This window comes from Podarcis erhardii (assembly GCF_964252035.2).
Source record: "Podarcis erhardii genome assembly, chromosome: Z".
NCBI classification, from domain to species: Eukaryota; Metazoa; Chordata; class Lepidosauria; order Squamata; family Lacertidae; genus Podarcis; species Podarcis erhardii.
In genome coordinates, this window is record NC_138504.1 from 34,909,809 (window position 1) to 34,927,996 (window position 18,188).

Here is an 18,188-nt window from a genome sequence, read left to right on the forward strand (position 1 = left end):
AGCCTACCCTGAGCCATCGGGGTAAGGGGAGGAGCTGCATCGCTTTGCCGGTGGCACCTCCCCTTCCGCCTTCATATTATAATAATAATATTATAATAATAATTTATTATTTATACCCCGCCCATCTGGCTGAGTTTCCCCAGCCACTCTGGGCGGCTCCCAATCAAGTGTTAAAAACAGTACAGCATTAAATATTAAAAACTTCCCTGAAGTTTATATTGACAGCTTGGGGGAGGTTTGGGAGTCGCGAGCGGGCGGTGCGCCTAATGCCCACCATGGGCAGCTCTCTATGTCCCCATGGGTGGCATGCTCCGCCCCCAGCTGCAGGGAGCACGTGCTGTTCTGGGCACCCAAGCAGCTATTCCGTGCCTGGGAGGGCACCCTCCACGCCACGCCTCTCTCAGGAGTGCGCCCGCCCTGAGCAGCGTTGGCATATGCTCCGCCTCTGAGTTCAGGGTGCCCTGAGCAAACCAGTTTCAGAAAACAATGCTGGGAAGCCCTTTTTAGACGTCATACTAAACAGAGCTTACTGAACTCCTGTAAGCCAGGTTCTTTTTAGACTTGGGGAGGTGTACTAGGGCCCCAATCACACTTAAGAAAGGTTTGTGTAGGGCATCCTTTTTGTGGTATCTCTGCTGACAGCATCAGAGAACCACGTCACAAGGAAAGTTTACCAATCACAATAGGGACATTTGTGGGGTCACAATCACAATAGGGTGGGGGGGGGTAGGGATGGAGAAAGGAAAGAGACTGCTGATCTCAAGGGACATGCAGAAACTTAAGCTACCAGTCACGCAACAGGTTCATATAGACAACCAGGACAAACAAAACAAATAGGACAAACAAAATGTAATAGAATAAAAGAAAAAATCCCCTAAACAAGATTTTTGGTTGCAATCACCCAGCAAAAATCCAAAATAATACCAATACAGTGGTACCTCGGGTTACAGATGCTTCAGGTTACAGACGCTTCAGGTTACAGACTCTGCTAACCTGGAAGTAGTATCTCGTGTTAAGAATTAAGTTCTTAACCCAAGGTACCACTGTATAACCAGAAACAACAAAACCAGCAAATCAGCCCCAAAGGTAATTTATAAATAATAATAAAAGGATTTTCACTTAAAGCCTGCGTCAAATAACATAGGGATTAATACTCTTACTGCCACGTGAGCTTCAGAGAAGTTAGTGCTGAAAGGAAGGGGCAGGCAGGCAAAGAGTGGGATTTTTTAAAATGTTGGATCTCCTGAGGCACTTCTGCCCATCCCAGTCTCTCCACCTCAGTCTGGTTCCCAAAACTCTGTGGTGTTCTAGTCAATCCCTATCCCAATGACCAAACTGTTCGAGAAATTTAAAAGGGGTTACTAGACTGCAAGGTATCCCTCGCAGAAACCCGAAAGACAAGGATGCTGGCTCCAAGTGAATAGTCCTTTATTGAAATACAAATGCATATAGGGACAGCCTCAAAAATAAGGCTGCTACTGCCAAAAAACACATCCAAAGCAATGTTTCATACACACGTCCAGATTACACAAGTGGTTTCTATTCACCAAAAAATCACAACACTCTTTGCAGTTGCAACCTAGTGTCATCATCCTGAACCAATCAAAATCATTTGGCTTCTCAGATCAGCTCTCACTGTATCATGTGATAACATAGAACCATTTTATTAAGATTTTGCTGGTTTCTCTCTTCATTAAATGTTTCCTGATACCCTCTTTCATCTATCTACAAAACATTTCAAGATTGAGCACAACTGCCATACCTGGCTGATTTTCATGCGGTCACCAGATTCTAAGTGTTTCTTGTTTTCAGTGTTCTGGAACGAACATTCACTATATAGTGGTACCTCGGGTTACAGGGCTACAGGTTACAGACTCCTCTAACCCGGAAATAGTACCTCAGGTTAAGAACTTTGCTTTAGGATGAGAACAGAAATCGTGCGGCGGCAGCGGGAAGCCCCATTAGCTAAAGTGGTATCTCAGGTTAAGAACAATTTCAGGTTAAGAACGGACCTCCAGAACAAATTAAGTTCTTAACCCAAGGTACCACTGTATATTGTACCTGAAAGCAACTCGTTCTGTACTGTAAAATGTAGGTGCAGCCCTTTTTCAGTTTAGCCATAGGCTCAAAAGAAAATGGAATCATCAAAGCATGAGGTTTTTCTCCATCACAAATTCATAAGAGTTAGGGCTATTGAAAGGTACTAAACACGACGCTGAGCTCTGCCTCCATAATTAGAGGAAGTAAATGCTTCTGAATATCAGTTGCTGGGAGCTATAAGAGGGAAGACTGCTTTTGTGTTCAAACTGTGCTAGTGGGTTTCTCACTGGGCATCTGGCTGGCCATTGAGAACAGGATGTGGGACTAGATGGGCCTCCTTTTGGCCTGATCCATCAGGACTCTTCTTATGTTCTTAAGTCTTAAGTTCACAACAACTGAAGGGCACCAGCAGATGGAGGCTGGACTAAATAAAACCTCTGTTTTCACTTGGGGCTGGTAGAAGGAAAACAAATGTCTCCTGACCACCCTTATTTAAAAAGAAATACAAACCCCTCCTTCACTATAATCTGCCCAGTGCACAAGCGGGGTGTTCCTTAAGTGTTATACTTATACAGCATGCAGCCATGGGTTTGCTTCACACATAACACTGAGCTACAAACCCAGCAAAAAGTAACCATGGTTTGTTGTTACTACTCAAGCCACGGATTGTTTCAACCATGGTTTGGTGATGCGTCCAAACCCAATAGCCTAGTTTCAGCCACTCCTTGCCAGATGCCCACCAAGTGCCAGGGTTGCGAGGCAAGTCAGCTGGAAAATGGAAGCATATCTCAGTGTTATGTGCAAATATGGCCACTACAAAGCCCTGCAGAAACCAGAACTACCTACTCTACTCATTTGTCATGTAAACTTAATGCATCAGCTCTCTGCCAGCTGTGACATTTAAGGATGCAGGGTATGTGGTGCTCTGTAGCAGGCTTAGCCCCCACACTGCTTGATGAATCTTCTGTTTTTACTATGAATTACTTTGCCCTGAAGGGTTGAATTAATAATAATAATAATAATAATAAACCAGCAGCCTGACACCAACTGGACTCGATAAATTTAGAATTCCACAACCACTTAGAAATATGCTTTTTAATCAGTATAAACAGGAAATGGGTGGTACAAAAATGTGAGATAACAAAGCAATGGAGTTCTAACTTCAAAATTCATACTGGAACAGGAAGAGAAGGTGGTCACCTTTAAAAACGTCTTGCCTTTGCTTTCTGAATGGTCCAGTAAGTATAAAAAACAGCACTTGGAAGATGATCTCTAGGCTGAAATCAATCATTTGGCCTGTGCTTCACCAGAGAAGAGGCAACATTTAAATAATGCCCAATCCAGGGTAGTAGTGGGGGTAGGGAAGAGATTCCAAGCCACCTTTTCCTCTCCATCCTCTTTCCTTCTTCAAGTTGTGGAAGAGATATGAAAAGTAATCAGTTCATCAATACTTATAAAGTCACGTCAGGTTTACCAGACACACAAGGCTCGTTTTGTATGAACGAGGCACTGTTTGCAGACCACTCCACATCCTCTAGATGCTGTGCTCTTCTGGTGAAGGCATCTCACAGTTTCCTTTACCTGGCTGAAGCAAGGCAGGTGGCAGGGCTACATCCAAAAGCTGATGGAAGTGAACTCACATGGGATTTCAAAATGGCACCCGGGGTCTTATCTCTGCATGTGCCTAACGAAGGCCTGGACGAGCTGGAAGAGTGGCTCCTGCCCCTCGGGGCCTAGCTTTGAGGAAGACTTCCCTTGTGAAGAGGAGAGAATGCTCATGGAAGAGGAACTGGGGCCACCCCGGCGGAAGTAACGGGACAGGCTGGAAAGAAGCGTGCTCTGGAAATAAGACATAGGGAGAGTTAGAGTCCTTCCTTCATATGGTATCCATCAGATTTTGTTTCAATCCAGGACACAGCCCTACCTTCTACTTTGTTCTACTATTTCAAAGACTGACATTTACATGGAGATCAGTTGGGACAGGTGTACAAGGTTGTAGAACTTACGTTTTATGCAAAGTGAAATTGAAATTAGTAAACTGGACTAATGTATTAGCCATTAATTTCAAGCAGATTTACTCTAGGTAGGACTAGCATGGGAGGCAACCCACATGGAATTTCAAAGATGTGCATTAATTCACTCTATGCATGGACATTAACAACCGTAGACACTGACACATTGGTACAGTTTTGGCTTTTTACATAATCATACAGTTGTAGGGTTGGAACAGACCACAAGAGACATCTAGCCCAACCCCCTGCAATGCAGGAGTCAGAAGCTAAAGAATCTCCAACAGCTGGCCATTCAAACCTCTGTTCAAACATATCCAATGTTATTTAATTTTAACTCTTGGGGTATAATACAAGCATCTAAATTACTTACCAGCTCAGAGCTGAGCTCCTGTTTCATCCGCTGCTTGTCTCGTGGGTGGACTGCTGGATCCTTTAGGTACCGGAGAGCCTGAGAGATGAGCAGGTAGAAACAGTTTTCCATTGTAAACATCAGAAGTGACCTGGAGGAGGAGGGAAGAGGTAGTGTCAAGCCGGCTGACAAACAAAAGACCAGACGAAACTCAGTGGTAAGCCTGGGAGCTAGAGGTGCCATTTCAACCCTAGGTAAACATGAGCACAGATTCTACACTCGGGACATTCTCACTGACTGGGCCTGTCCAACAGCAGCTGCAAAAGCTGTAGGTATCTCCTCTCGTGTCCCACTGGTTAACTGACAATTGCAAAAAGTTAAAACATGAACCTAGGATCTACAGAGCAAATCAAGCATAAGTTGTACAGTATTGCTGGGAGGGAGAAGAGCCACCCTGTTTCCTGATCCATAGGGCAGTAAAAGGAATGTAAGTACTTACTTGAGGGTCTTGTTCCCCTCCTGCTGGGTGGCCAGCTCTGCAGCCAAAGTGAAAGGTTCCTTCATCTTATCCAGCTTTGGGGAGAAGGGAAAAGCTGTGTTATATTCAAAAGCTAGACATTCAGCCAGGCCCAGTGTATTCTGTAACCCCATGCAAGCACAGAATTCAGCACTGAATGCAGAATTCAGCTTTCGTTTTTTTAGAGTACCCTTTAGGGAGCCTCTTCCCAATAAAGGAAATGTAGTTTTGATTCCTTTCTACCCTGAGGAAGGAACAGCACACAATGTCTAGACAAAATTGCTGATCGAACAAGTGAATGGAGGAGCAGCTCTGGAAAATCCCTGCTGCCACAAAGCAAGCGACTGTACTATCCCCCAAGGAAGGGATAATGTTGCTCTGATTTGCTGGGCAGAGCCATGTGTCTCAGGATAGCCTCCTGGGAAAAGATGTAGCCTAAGGAACCTGTGCAAGGTCCCAGGTTCAATCCCCACCAGCCATCTCAAAACATCCACTGAGACATCCCTTGACCACAATCTCTCACCTCTCACTATTGGTCTCTGTGGCGCAATGGGTCGGTGCATCTGGCTGTTAACCAGGAGGTTGGTGGTTTGAGCCCACCCAGGGACAGCTGTGGGCAGGATTCCTGCACTGCAGGGGATTGGACTAGATGACCCCCTAGGGGTCTCTTCCAACTCTACAATTCTATGATTCACACACAACTCCTCAAGCACATCCCGTCCCAGTTCCCTTTTAGGGGAAAAAACTAGCTGTGGGCTCCTCCACAAGGTCAGCTTGGGCTCCCCTGATCCTTACTTCTCCTAGCATGTTCAGGGCCACGTTGACTGTGGCCAGGAGGGTCCCAAAGGAGGGGGGCACTTCAGAATCAAAAGCCGGAGTGGTGAAGCTCAGCATGAAAAGGATGTTGTACTCGGCGAGGTCCAGTGACTACAACAGAAGAAACAGGGTCAAAACCAAATAGAAGTCAAAATCAATCTTCTCTTGAGGCTGTATAACAGGTATGATTGAACCTCTGTTTCTCCAGGTGTGGCTAAACTACAACTCTCACCATCCCTGGCCATGCTTGCTGAGGCTGACGGGAGTTTTAGTTCAGCAACAGTCGGAGGACTGCAGGCCAGATGCAAAGACCAGCTAAATCTTTATTTCACCAATACCACCAGGAGTCACTTGATCTATTTATTGTTCATTTTACATCCAGACCTTTCTCCCAAAGGAGTCCAGGTTGGCAAACATGTCAATAATAAAAAAATGCAAATGAAACTTTTAAAAGCAGTTTTAAAAATTTCAGAAAAACAAACTATCACCTACTCTCACAGCTAATAATTTCAGGTTATAGTAATTTACCAGACGCCATGCCTTTCGGCCACCTAATGTCTGGTAAATCCCCCCTAATAGTTAATACAGAGTTAGAGAGACACACCTCCCTATGGAGGGCATTCCACACACAGGGAACCACTGTCAAGAAGGCCCTGTCACAGCTCAAAGCCAACCGGGCGACCTCCAGTGGCAGCACCACCAAAAGGGGCCCAATTGTAGGCCAAGAGATGGTTGATAATGAAGGTGCTCTTTAAGCCACTTGAGTCCCAAGCCATTATGCAGAAACTGGAGAGAAATATCCACTGGTCACATCTGAAGTCTCACTTATGACAGAGGCTTAGTTCTCATCCATGGGCATATGTTTGAATTTGTAAGTGAGTGCCATGGGTGCCACACACACCCTAATCACTTTTCCTCTCCCCTTTCCCTTAGTAGCAACCCCCACTCCAGAGTGAAATAAGGAACATCTAGACACACACTTCACTTTCCCAACAGATCTGGGTAAAAGATTATCTAAGTGGCACTTATCTGCAACTATGGCACCATAGAGCTTGAAAGAGGAAATTGGATAGAGTATTGCTCTTCCAACTTCCTCCTTCAACTTTATGCACTTTTCAAGGGATATAAAAGGTAATCATTGCCAGCAGCGAGAGGGCAGGCAATGGGCATGCTTCCTGGGTGCCAGGAGAAGTCCATGCCAGGGGCACCACCGCAGAATTCTGGACTCTTCCTCCTAAGAGCCTGGCTTATTATACCTGATCAAGAAGGATTTGGCAGACATCCGGAGTGAAGTGGCGCAGGGCAGCGAGGGACTTGCTGAGGATTTTAAGGAGGCTGTACTGCACAGCGCGCAGAGCCTTCTGCTCAGCAGCCTCCGTCTCCGGACTGGGAGGCTTGGCAGAGGTCTGTGGGGGGCGCTGGACATGAGGCAAGATGGTAGACGGGAGGGGCTCTCCATTCTTGGTCTGAAAAGAAGTCCAAGCAAGTGAAGGGAGGGACATGAGACAAGAGCGCAAACTACATACACATACACAGGCACACACACACTTGCCAGGCAAACTATCACCACTACTGGGGAGGTTTTTGCAAAAGGAACCCTTGTTTTGTTCAGATTCAGGTCAAGCTGGCAGCTAGCTGGAATCCTGGTATGTGTGCCCGCCCCCCTTTGAATTACTAGTCCCACATACAAAGTATGAACTGGAAGCACTGAAATTTCACTCATTAATTCCATTTCATAAAATTTATATATTGTTCGGTTGTAAAGGGGCAGGGGAGCACACCTCAATGCAGTTTACAAAAAAAGAATGAAATTATGAGTTTAAAAAAAAGTTGAAAAACTACTATTTAAAGCTGTCTTCTGCAATCTGGTGTACTCCAGGCTTTTTGCACCACACTTCCCATAATCCCTGGCTATTGACTATGCTGGCTGGAGTTTATGGGGTTTATTTTTTCTTCTTTTTTAATAAGGTTATTAAAGCTTTATCATAATCCAATAAGATAAAAGAAACTAATCTAAATTGAAATAAAAGCAAAGGAATAAAGAGAAAGGAAAATGCAGAGTCCTCTTTCAAAGGCAGCTTTCAACCCTAGTCTCACACAGAAAGTGGTGGACCCTTCCAGCTCACACCTGAGAGATTTCCATTCGCCTCCCACCCTGGGAGATCTTCCCTTCTCTGCCTCTCACACAGGGTCCAACCCTATGATATCCGCTAGCAAGGCAGGTGGTCATGGTTTACGGGAAATAACCTCAGGGACTAAATGAGGCAGCCTGCTGGGCTGTTTTTGCCCCTGGACCAAAGGTTTCCTATTCCTGGAACTTATCTTCCACTTTCTGTAAAATTACTGCCTGCCCCACAACACACACACATCAGTAACAATACAGTGGTACCTCAGGTTACAAACACCTCAGGTTACAAACACTTCAGGTTACAGACTACGCTAACGCAGATGTAGTACCTCGGGTTAAGTACTTTGCCCAAGAATGAGAACAGAAATTGCACGCCGGAAGCCGGAGGCCCCATTAGCTAAAGTGGTGCTTCAGGTTAAGAACGGACCTCCGCAACAAATTAAGTTTGTAGCCAGAGGTACCACTGTAGTAATAGGCAAGTCATGGAACAACAATGGTTGCCCACATGTGGTCATTCAAGAGTAATTCAAATTATTTCCAAGTCCAGATCAGAACAATGGTCTCTTGTTCAATCCTGGGAGTCTCCACTTGCAGTCTGAAGCAGCACAGACCAAGCCTAGCTTCAGTGAGAACCAGCCACCTCGGCCCCTTACCTGTATGTAGTGTTGCAGCATTTTCCGACTGTGCAGAAGTGAAGTGCAGGCCTGGCACAGGTAACACAGGTTCACCTGAAATGTTCAAGAAAATGTCTCTTGTAACAAATCTCCTGATAAATGGAAAATAAAGCCAGTGTCCCATCAGGAGGATAGAGGATGAACCACCTCAAGGAGCCCAAGTTCAAATTTTAGCCTGATATCTTGAAGGAGTCACCTCTTAACTTCTATTTTTCATCTGGATGTAGAATATCTTCCCTTGACAAAGCAGACCAAATTATAAGGGGGAAGACCACCTAAACTCCTGGGTGTAAACAGCCTTTAACCAGGATAGAAAACTGAGCAGAAACCCTTGTGCAGGGAAAGACACTGACATAGCAGGAAAGGCAGGATTAAATACCCTTCCATACCAATGATACCTCAACCGATTCAGGACCAAGGTAGGAAAAGTATTTTTATTTGTTTTTTACTTTTAACAATAAGCAGAGGGCAACCATATTCGAGGACTTGAATGGTGTGGTCCTCGTGTGATGCAACACAAAATGGAACTTCATTCTCAGTAAGCTATTAACAACCTCGGTCCTTTTGCCTGGAAAGGCTAAAAACCTCAGAAGCCAACAACCTTGGTTAAGATTGAACCACCAACATTTCTTCCTCAGAAAGTTCGCCCTCCACCCCAACAGGTCTTCCCTACAGAGGACCACTGTCCACAGGCTAAAGCATTAGCAGGACCATCCGCCCCCTTAGCTGGCTCCATGATGACTGGAGAAGAGCCCCTAAAACAGGGAGAGAAGGAGACCTCACAGAGCTGCTATTTGATGGAGCTCTGCGAGATCCTCTTTTATGCATCCTGGATGATGCCAACTCTTTCCCTTGCAGGCTTCCTATGAATGTTTACTATGAGGAAGGGAGTTCTTTACCTCTTTGTAAATGCAAGAGTGTACGAATGAGGGCGGGGTAAGAATCCCAATCTGACAAAGGAAGTAGTATTGCTCACCCCACTTGCAGAATGGGTGGGTGAATGGGGAGCTCCTGCCTCAAAGTGCTAAGCACAATCAGAGGAGGGGCCATTGGAGTTTCACCAGACTCCTCCTCAGCAACCATCTTGTCCAGAGGTGGCTAAATCAGCAGGCAAAGCCATAACAGCCATGGCGCACTGACTGTGCATTGCTGAGGACAGCACTCATGAGTCTTGGGGAAAGCAAAACAGTTTGTTTGTGGTGTCTGGGGACTTCCAAAAGAGCATGAGGAGAACTGGCTCTTTTGCTCGCAAAATCCCCACCCAAATACTATGCTCCGACAGGAGACTCCACCACGACAAGAGTACCATGGGACCCAAGCCCCATTACAGGACTGAGAAAGAGGGGAGTCACTGAGCGCCCACCTCTTGGGACGTTGCAGAATGTACACTACAAAAATATCCCCCCTGCTCAGGAACGTTCATCACCAGAATTATTATAAAGGCAGCAAACTTTACTGTAAACAGAGGCAGAGAACAGATTCCTCCTTTTCCACAGAAGTTTGCTAGGAGCAATCACAGTGCATTGCAGATAGAGCAAAATACTACTAAAAATCACCAAAAGAGAACAATAAAATGCACTTCAGGGTGAAGGAGTCTGGCAATTTAACAACAACAACAACAACAACAACAACAACAACAACAACAACAACAACAACAACTTAAAAGTGATTTCAACAACAACAACAACAACAACAACAACAACATAAAAGTGATTTCAACAACAACAACAACAACAACTACCACTACTACTTAAAAGTGATTTCTGCCCATCCTCTAAAGCCTTTCTTCTAGAAACCTCCTCTTTACAATCTGGGCCCAATAGCCATTTCCAAGTAGAGCTCTCTCATTAGAGAAATCAATTTGGCTTTAGGCTTTGGTTTCAGGCTTAAGGATAATGAACTTTGCTCAGATCAACAATAAGGTGACATGGGGCAAGGGTGAGGGTGACATTTGATGACTCATGCTGCTTTAACCACAAGGACAAAGTTGTGCAAAAGTGTTTAATCGTGTGTAAACACAGTAAAGCCAATATGCAAGCAGAATTTAATAGGACAGGGACATGCAGACTAGTTCTCCCTACCTGCACATCTCTTAGAAGCTGGGGAAGGTGGAAGTGCCACTCCTTCAGGAAGTTAGAGAGCTGAAGAATGAACCCAACCGTATGATCTGCTTCTTCAAGGCAGGCCAAATTCTGTACAGTCCGGACTGCAGTCAGGCACTGGAAAAGGGGGTGGGGGAAAAGACCTTAAAGAGCAGTGCAGACTCTGATATTCAGTGCGCCACGGCTACAGGGATGCTACTGGAGCATCCCTACCGTCTCTCATCAATCAAACAAGACATCCTGACCATCTCCCACCCCACTTTCTTTATGAATAGGGAAAAGCTGGTCAAGGCGTCTGTTCTGCATGTCAGTGTGGCAGCACCTAATAACAGACAGGCACCGTCTCTACTGTCATTCTGGCACCTGCTAAAGATGCCCATCTTTCAACAAGAGTTCTAGATGGAGATCTTTATTGAAGTTGGTATGTGGATTGCATCTGAACTGATCTTTGGTACATGCTGTTGTGGTTTTAAACTCTTGGTGTGTATAATACACACTCACACAATTTTTATATATGCAGCTTTAAAAATCTTTTTTATATATTGTTTTAAATATGTTCTTATTACGGTATACTGTAAGAAGCTTCAGGATGGCCTATGGGAAGTGATTCAAAAATGAAATGATTGTGACTTCTGGTGTAGGATGACGCTGTGAGGCAAGGCTCACAGCTCGTTCCTCATAAATATGCTTTCAAACTTCTGAATCATCGGACTGTGTGGACAAACACTTTGATTACCAGCTGAAGAAAAATTCTCATTACATATTATTTTGCTTTTAATGACCTGCTGTGATGACAACTTGGACTAAACAATCAACACTGGACTTAATTCTAACTGCGCCACTATCTGCTGAGCCAGGGGAATTGGCAGAGGAGTATCCTCATACTAATTTGTTGAAAGAGACAAGTCTTAAAGCTGATCCAACAAGATCAGAGCTTAAAAATGACTTAAAACAGATGATGTAAATGAGCGTTATTTAATTTTATGTGCTAAAATAGCAGAGACTTTAATAGCCATGGTTAATGTTTATGGACCTAATTCAGATTCCCCCCACTATGATTTACAAATGTTTTTGACACCTAAATGAGTGTATTTATGATGAAGTGGTGATAGATTTTAATGAAATATTGGATTCTAAGCTTGATAGAAATACACCTGTATATAAAAAAAACACCAATCATTATTGAGGGAAACAATTAAGACACATATGGAAGAGTTTAATTTAATGACAAACACACTTTCCCAACAAACCTGAAGGATCCTCTCTTGATGAACGCCCACAAAGTCCAAGGCTTCAGTCAGGAAGTTGTACCGCAATGTCTTCAGAAGGCGCTCCATCAAGGAGATGGAAAGGCGATAGACTCCTGGCCAGGAAGGGGCATCCAGAGATTTCCGCAACGAAGCCTGCACCTGCATCACACAAGGACCACACCATTCAAATACACAAATCATTGCTATGCAGATGTTTCTGAGAATGGGCCAGTTGCATTGGGTTTCTCCAGGGCTATCAACATGGATAGACCCTGTTTACAGCTGGATATTCCGCCTCCCCCCTCCCAATTTCTCTCCTCTATCCTTATGGTAAAACTTAGATTGAAAGCTCCTCAGGTAAGAGACCAGTGCTCTTATACTCAAAAATGCTCAAGCCCATGTATCTCAGCCTGATCACTGAGATCATCCAGGGGAGTGCTATTAGTTGTCTCTCATGTTACAGAGGCCTAACTGGCTTCCACTAGGCATTTATTGTGGTCAGTCCCCTGCTGCAGAATGCTCTTCCAGGAGAGATTCGGCAGGCACCTTGCTTTTGACTTACAGGTGTCTCTTGAAAGCCCTTTCTATGAAGACAAACCTACACAACTGCTTGCATATTCTGATCAGTCATTTTAATAGTGACAATATGATTTATTAGACTTCTCAAGTTGTTTGTTACCAGAATGACTCCAAGCAACAAACAACACATTTAAAAACAATATAAAAACATTATACCGCATAAAACGGCAAATAACCCCCTAACAACCAAAGGAAGGTTTGACAGAACACTAGTAACAAAGCAACATCTTATAAGTCTATCAAAAGTGTGGGGGGTGTCTTTATGTGTCACCAAAAGGATGTCAGTGAAGGAGCCAGGCAGGTCTTATTGGGAAGAGACAGGGAGCCACAATGGAAGAGGCCTTTCCCTTGTCACTACCCTCTAAACCTCCCTGATAACCCCCACCTCCCTTTATGTTGTTTTATGTTTTACTGTATAAAACAACTGCTGTACAACACACTATATTATGTAAATTGGTTGTATGAAGTAATGATCGCTGGGTGTGGAGCCCACTTCCACCCGCAGACAAGCCACAGCTGTCTGAACATCATGCCCTCTAGCTAACCTTTTGCTCTCTTAGAAGTCTGTCGTGCCCTGTCTGTGACCTTTGTCTCTTTAGATTAAACACTGTGCAAGGGGAAACTGACACAGTGGAAACAGGTGCCAAAATAACTTTGTACCACCCCTCGATCTCGGGATTGGAAGATGTGTAAAGGTCACAGTCCAAAATGTATTTTTGCATATTGGTTTTGCATATTGTGCTAATAAAAAGAGCCTCGGCAGAGCTAGCTGGCAGCTTGCTTATGCACAGCTCACCTGATGACCAACACCTGACCTTTGCCCTTCACTTCAGTGGTATGTATATTAAAAACACCTTTATAAAGTGCCACATACACCAATGGAATTACATAAGTAACAGCAGCAGAAAATTATAATGATATACTTAAGGTAACCCCTTGCTTCACCATGACAGCGAAGCAAAGTTCTGACAAAGTGGGTCACCCACACTGGAAAAGGAAGGAAGAGGAGTCACTCACCTGACCAGCTCCATCACTGCTCAAATGGTACACGCTCAAAAGAGGCAAGCAAATGCTTTGCATTACACCAGCTCCAGCCACAGCTGCTGCCCCCTGCAAGAGAAGATCCCTGCTGGATGAGGCCAAAGGCGGTCCATTTAGCCCAGCATCCTGTTCTCAGAGTGGCAAACCCATAAGCAGGACCTGAGCACAATAGCATTTCCCACCTAACCTGGCAGATTCCAGCAACTGGTGATCAGAAGTATTGCTGCCTCCAACTGTGAAGGGAAGGCATAGGCATCATGGCTAGTAGCCATTGATTGCCCTCTCCTTCTCCATTAATTTGTATAAGGTGTTGGGGTCAATAGCTCTTAAGAAGTGGTATCACCTGCCTCTCTCTCCAGGTGGTGGAGCTAAGCTGAAGCCGCCATAGAGCTCTCTGACAAGACCCTCAGATTTCTACTGATGTTTACAATGGAAAACATTCTACCTGCTCATCTCTCAGGCTCTCCAGTATTTGGATCCAACAGCCCACCCACAAGACAAGCAGAGGATGAAACAATGAGCTCAGCTCTGAGCTGGTACGCAGCTTAGGGGGGTTGTATTAAACTCCAATAATGAAAATTAAATATCACTGGAGAAGTTTGAACAGAGGTTGAATAGCTAGTGTCAGGGATTCTTTAGCTGTGACTCCTGCATTGCAGAGGGTTTAACCCTTGGGGTTCCTTCCTAAAACAGTATGATTCTGTATATTTCTTTCATGCTGGCAAGCTCACCTGATACAAATCCCCACTGTGTCAATCTTCCCTGAAATCTAACCATGTGATTGTGTTATGCGCACATTCTCCTCCACATGTCATTTGACTTTGCCACTTTGAGTCATTCTTCCCAATACTTTAAACTATGCAACATGTTTGCTGACTCAGAGAATCCTCAGACTCTCCATGCTTAGAGGCAGCATGCCACTGAATATTATATGCTGGGGGCGAACGGCAAAACCAGACCAACACCTTCCGCAGCAGGAGTGACAGAACCTGTTGCTTGGGCCACAACTCCCATCATCTCATGACTATTAGCTATGACGGCTGAGGGGAGTTGGAGCCCAGCAACAGCTGAGGGAGCACATGTTCCCTGTATGTTCCCCCATACAGCCACAAGCAGTTGGGGGAAACGGGACTCAGCCATATAGCTCAAGACTAGCTAGCTAAAAGTGTGTGGAAGGAACATAAAGCTTTTGCCTCTTCTCACCTGCTGGGTCCTGGCCAAGGTCAACAGCAGGTGCAATGAGGCTTCTGTGAAGTGCAGGTTCTGCTTCACTCTTAAACTTATCTCCAGGGTGGTGAAGAGAGTTGGGAGCAGTGGGATCTTCCGGGTAACTTGCAGCCAATAATCCCCATCCTCATCCACTTCACAGAGCTCCTTCGCCAGGTGAAGCCCCAGCACACACACCTGCTGGGAGGAGGTAGAGCAGGGGGCAAAGAGCACATGGGCACCCAGGTGGGGAAGGAAGGATACTGTCAGAAAACAAGCCACTTAGGATAACTGCTACTAGCAAACAATAGTTTTTAAGTTTGTGATTGTTTTATATGGTGTTTTAATCATATACATACTAGTGCACATCACATATACATACTGCACATCATATACATATTAATGCAGTGTTAAATACTTTTATGAAAAAAGTATTTTTAAAAAGGATTTACGTCTTTTACACAACAGTGTGGCATGCAGTAGTTAGTATCAGGCTAGACCTGGGAAACCAAGGGTTGAATCCAACCAAATTTTAATCATAGTAGGGCCACTCTGCCATGCTATTATGTATTCACTGTCAAGTGTAGCTTGGCTCCAAACAACTTTGGTTTAAATCACTGTCTTCTTGCTATGCAGGTCAGCTGAATCAAGTGGTCCACTCCCAATGAAGGCAGGAAATGAGCTGAGGCCTCAAGGGAGAAAGGATTAACAACTTTCTTTGAAGTTTCAGGATTTCCTGCCTTCGAGCAACGCAGGGGCAGCTAAGCCCCACTTGGAGATGCCACCCCCCACCAGTCTTTCCCCAAGACTAATGAAGCCACTTGCCCCGTCTCGCTGGTCTTTCTGCTTATGTCGGGAGGCATCGTCTGTTTCCATGCTGTCTTTGTCATCTGTTGAGTCCCCAGAAGTCAGGCAATGCCGAGTCTGGTCAAAAAGGGCAATGAATTCCTCCTGGAGTGTTTCACACACGCTCAACACCAGCTGCGAATACTCAGGAACTTCACTCACTATAACACACATGCACACAGCAATATGATATGGAGCACGAGGAAAAGCATATAGAGCAGCCTAGTGTTGGACAAAAGCCTTACTTTGAGGTGGGGAAATCACTCCCAGGGGATGAATGTGGCCCTCAGGACTCTCCCTAGACCATACCCCCTCACCAGCTCTGCTCTGTTCCTTCCTCAAGTGCATTTGCCTAGCTGGAATCTGCCCCTCAACTGTGGTAATGTGGGCTGGCACTGCGTCCAAAGCTATTGTCCCATGGTTTGTTCCCAAACCATTTCAGGAATGCTTGGGTTCAGAAACCACATTCTTTCCCATGCAAACACTGGAACCTTCAAAGGGCACCAGATTTTCCACCTGCCTTGCCCTACACTCCTACTTGGGACCCTTACAAGGAGGAACTGCTGCCTAAATAAGTTGTATTGCATGTGAATTTTGCATCCGTGTATTGTTCTGTGCGATTTGCCCAGGGGGTGGGAAGGCGGGCTCTTTTGGGAGAGAAGCAGCATATATACAAACAACAACATAACACAACACAAGCATCTCTGCTCAAGGCATTACGCTAAGCAGCAAGAGTGATGTCCGCAGAAGTTGTCCATATAAAGCTCCCCACCTTTCATCTGCTTCATTTGCAGGACTGTGATGAGAGCAGAGAACACTTTGGCCTTTGTCTTTTCCATCATCTGCTGGTCTGCCTGCAGCACTCCATCCAGAATCTTCGTCAAGGAATTTATGATTTTATCCACAGAGCCCAACTCGCTGACAACAGGGATTGGGGGGGGGGGGGAGCGAAATGGAAGAAAGGATATTAAGATGCATAAAATTATACACATGTCAGCATGTCATCTGCTCTGCATGATTCACAACCTCACTGGGTGAGTTTGCTTTAGAAGAGAGCAACAGTCCTCAGCATAGTGCATCCAGCACCTGCCTGCTCTTGATCATCTGCCAGCAGAAGACCACGGAGGGCATGGTAAAACCACTTCCCTTTCCAGTTTCTCCCATCAACGAACAATTCTGCCTTAAACAGTGGTTCACTATAGTTCACACCTGCTTTTGTGCTGGCCATCTTCAAAACTGGATTAGGACTTTTAGAGACCATAAAGCACAGAAAAAAGTTTACAGTGCCCCTTAATGGAGAGTAAATCCCCTGAATAAAATAGAGCTAAGTAGACAGGGTTGGGATCGCATATTACATTTCCACTGCCTTCAGAGATTTTAAGAATTATTTGATTGACTGAAATAATAATAAAAATAATAAATATGCTGCTTGACTGCAGTAAAACCTCTAAGCAGTTTACAAGAAATACTAAATTATCAATAAAAAATACCAAATAAGAAAGTAAAAACATAAGATTTTATAAGAGCAGTAAAAAACCTTAAATTAAAGCACATCTGGATAAGCTTGTTTTAAACAGAGGCTGAAAAGAGTACAGTGAAGGTGCCTTCCTGGGGTCAATAGGAAGGGAGTTCAAAAGTGTGGGTACTGCCACACTAAAAGATCGAATTCTTACAATTATGGATCGATTTCTTAACAGTAACTCTCCAGAGTACCAGCAAGGAGTCCTTCTTAACCCGCCACCTGGAAATGCTTGGAACTGAACCTAGGACCTCCTGAATGAGAAGAATGTGTTCTGCCACTAAGCTACTGCATCCTTTCCCCCAAGAGACCTACCTCTTCCACTGTCTCAGCAGGATTAAGAGGAGGGTGCACAGCATCGATCCCAGCTGTAGACAACACACCGAAGTGGGAACCAGCAACTGCAGAAATATTTATTTATTCTGACTGAGTAACAAGATTTTAACATCGTCTCTCCTAAACAACATTTCCAAAGGAGAAAGCAACATGAATAGACAACCATCAAGCCTTAAAATAAAACCACAAAATAAAAATGTGATACAAGCCAATAAACCGACTGCACAGGGGGAGGAGGGAAGAAAAAAAGCGTGTTTGATTCTATTTCCAAAAACAGAAAGGGAAATGTTTTAAGTAGCTTCAGGACAGAGGGGGAGCCAGGTGGGCATCTCAAAGGAGTGTGATCCAAGATCCAGACTGCTACATAAATGGTCCTAGGTTTTGTGGGCACCTTTAAGTTGGCAGGACAACTGTTCATGCATCCTGCAATGCTCACCAGGACAAACTTTTGTCATTGATCATGCTCCAGTGAAATGAAACGCAGGCTACGTACGCACCATAAATTTGAAGTGTGTTTCATCCACATGGCTCTCCCTGTGAAAGAACCCTGGGAACTATCGTTTTCCCCTTACAGATACATACTGTTTTTATACATTCTTCTTCACTTAAAGCAGCTAAACAAACTCTATGACTTCAAGCTGTAGAAGACCAAGGATGCTATTCAACTAAGTATCACTCAGAGTAGACCTGTTAGAAGGATCATGTTCATTAACTGAAATAGGCCTACTCAAAGTAAGATCTAGTTCAATGGTACCCTTAGAACCCATCGCTGC

At 44.6% G+C, this 18,188-nt stretch overlaps 1 protein-coding gene across 7 annotated transcripts in view; it reads right to left on the minus strand.

Annotated features, from left to right (window-relative positions):
• Positions 1–1,411: 1,411 nt before the first annotated feature.
• The window catches only part of NUP188 (nucleoporin 188), a gene marked incomplete at its 5' end in the record, with an annotated part of 54,192 nt that continues 37,415 nt past the window's right edge, over positions 1,412–18,188 (minus strand). For all 7 annotated transcript variants that reach the window (XM_081846888.1, XM_081846887.1, XM_081846886.1 and 4 more), the window contains 13 exons: positions 1,412–3,879; positions 4,423–4,552; positions 4,901–4,974; positions 5,714–5,845; positions 6,991–7,200; positions 8,516–8,590; positions 10,618–10,755; positions 11,889–12,047; positions 13,485–13,577; positions 14,712–14,912; positions 15,540–15,721; positions 16,333–16,478; positions 17,395–17,480. In XM_081846888.1, the coding sequence (XP_081703014.1) occupies positions 3,709–3,879; positions 4,423–4,552; positions 4,901–4,974; positions 5,714–5,845; positions 6,991–7,200; positions 8,516–8,590; positions 10,618–10,755; positions 11,889–12,047; positions 13,485–13,577; positions 14,712–14,912; positions 15,540–15,721; positions 16,333–16,478; positions 17,395–17,480 (1,797 nt within the window). In that variant the 3' untranslated portion in view covers positions 1,412–3,708. The remainder of the gene's footprint in view (positions 3,880–4,422; positions 4,553–4,900; positions 4,975–5,713; positions 5,846–6,990; positions 7,201–8,515; positions 8,591–10,617; positions 10,756–11,888; positions 12,048–13,484; positions 13,578–14,711; positions 14,913–15,539; positions 15,722–16,332; positions 16,479–17,394; positions 17,481–18,188) is intronic.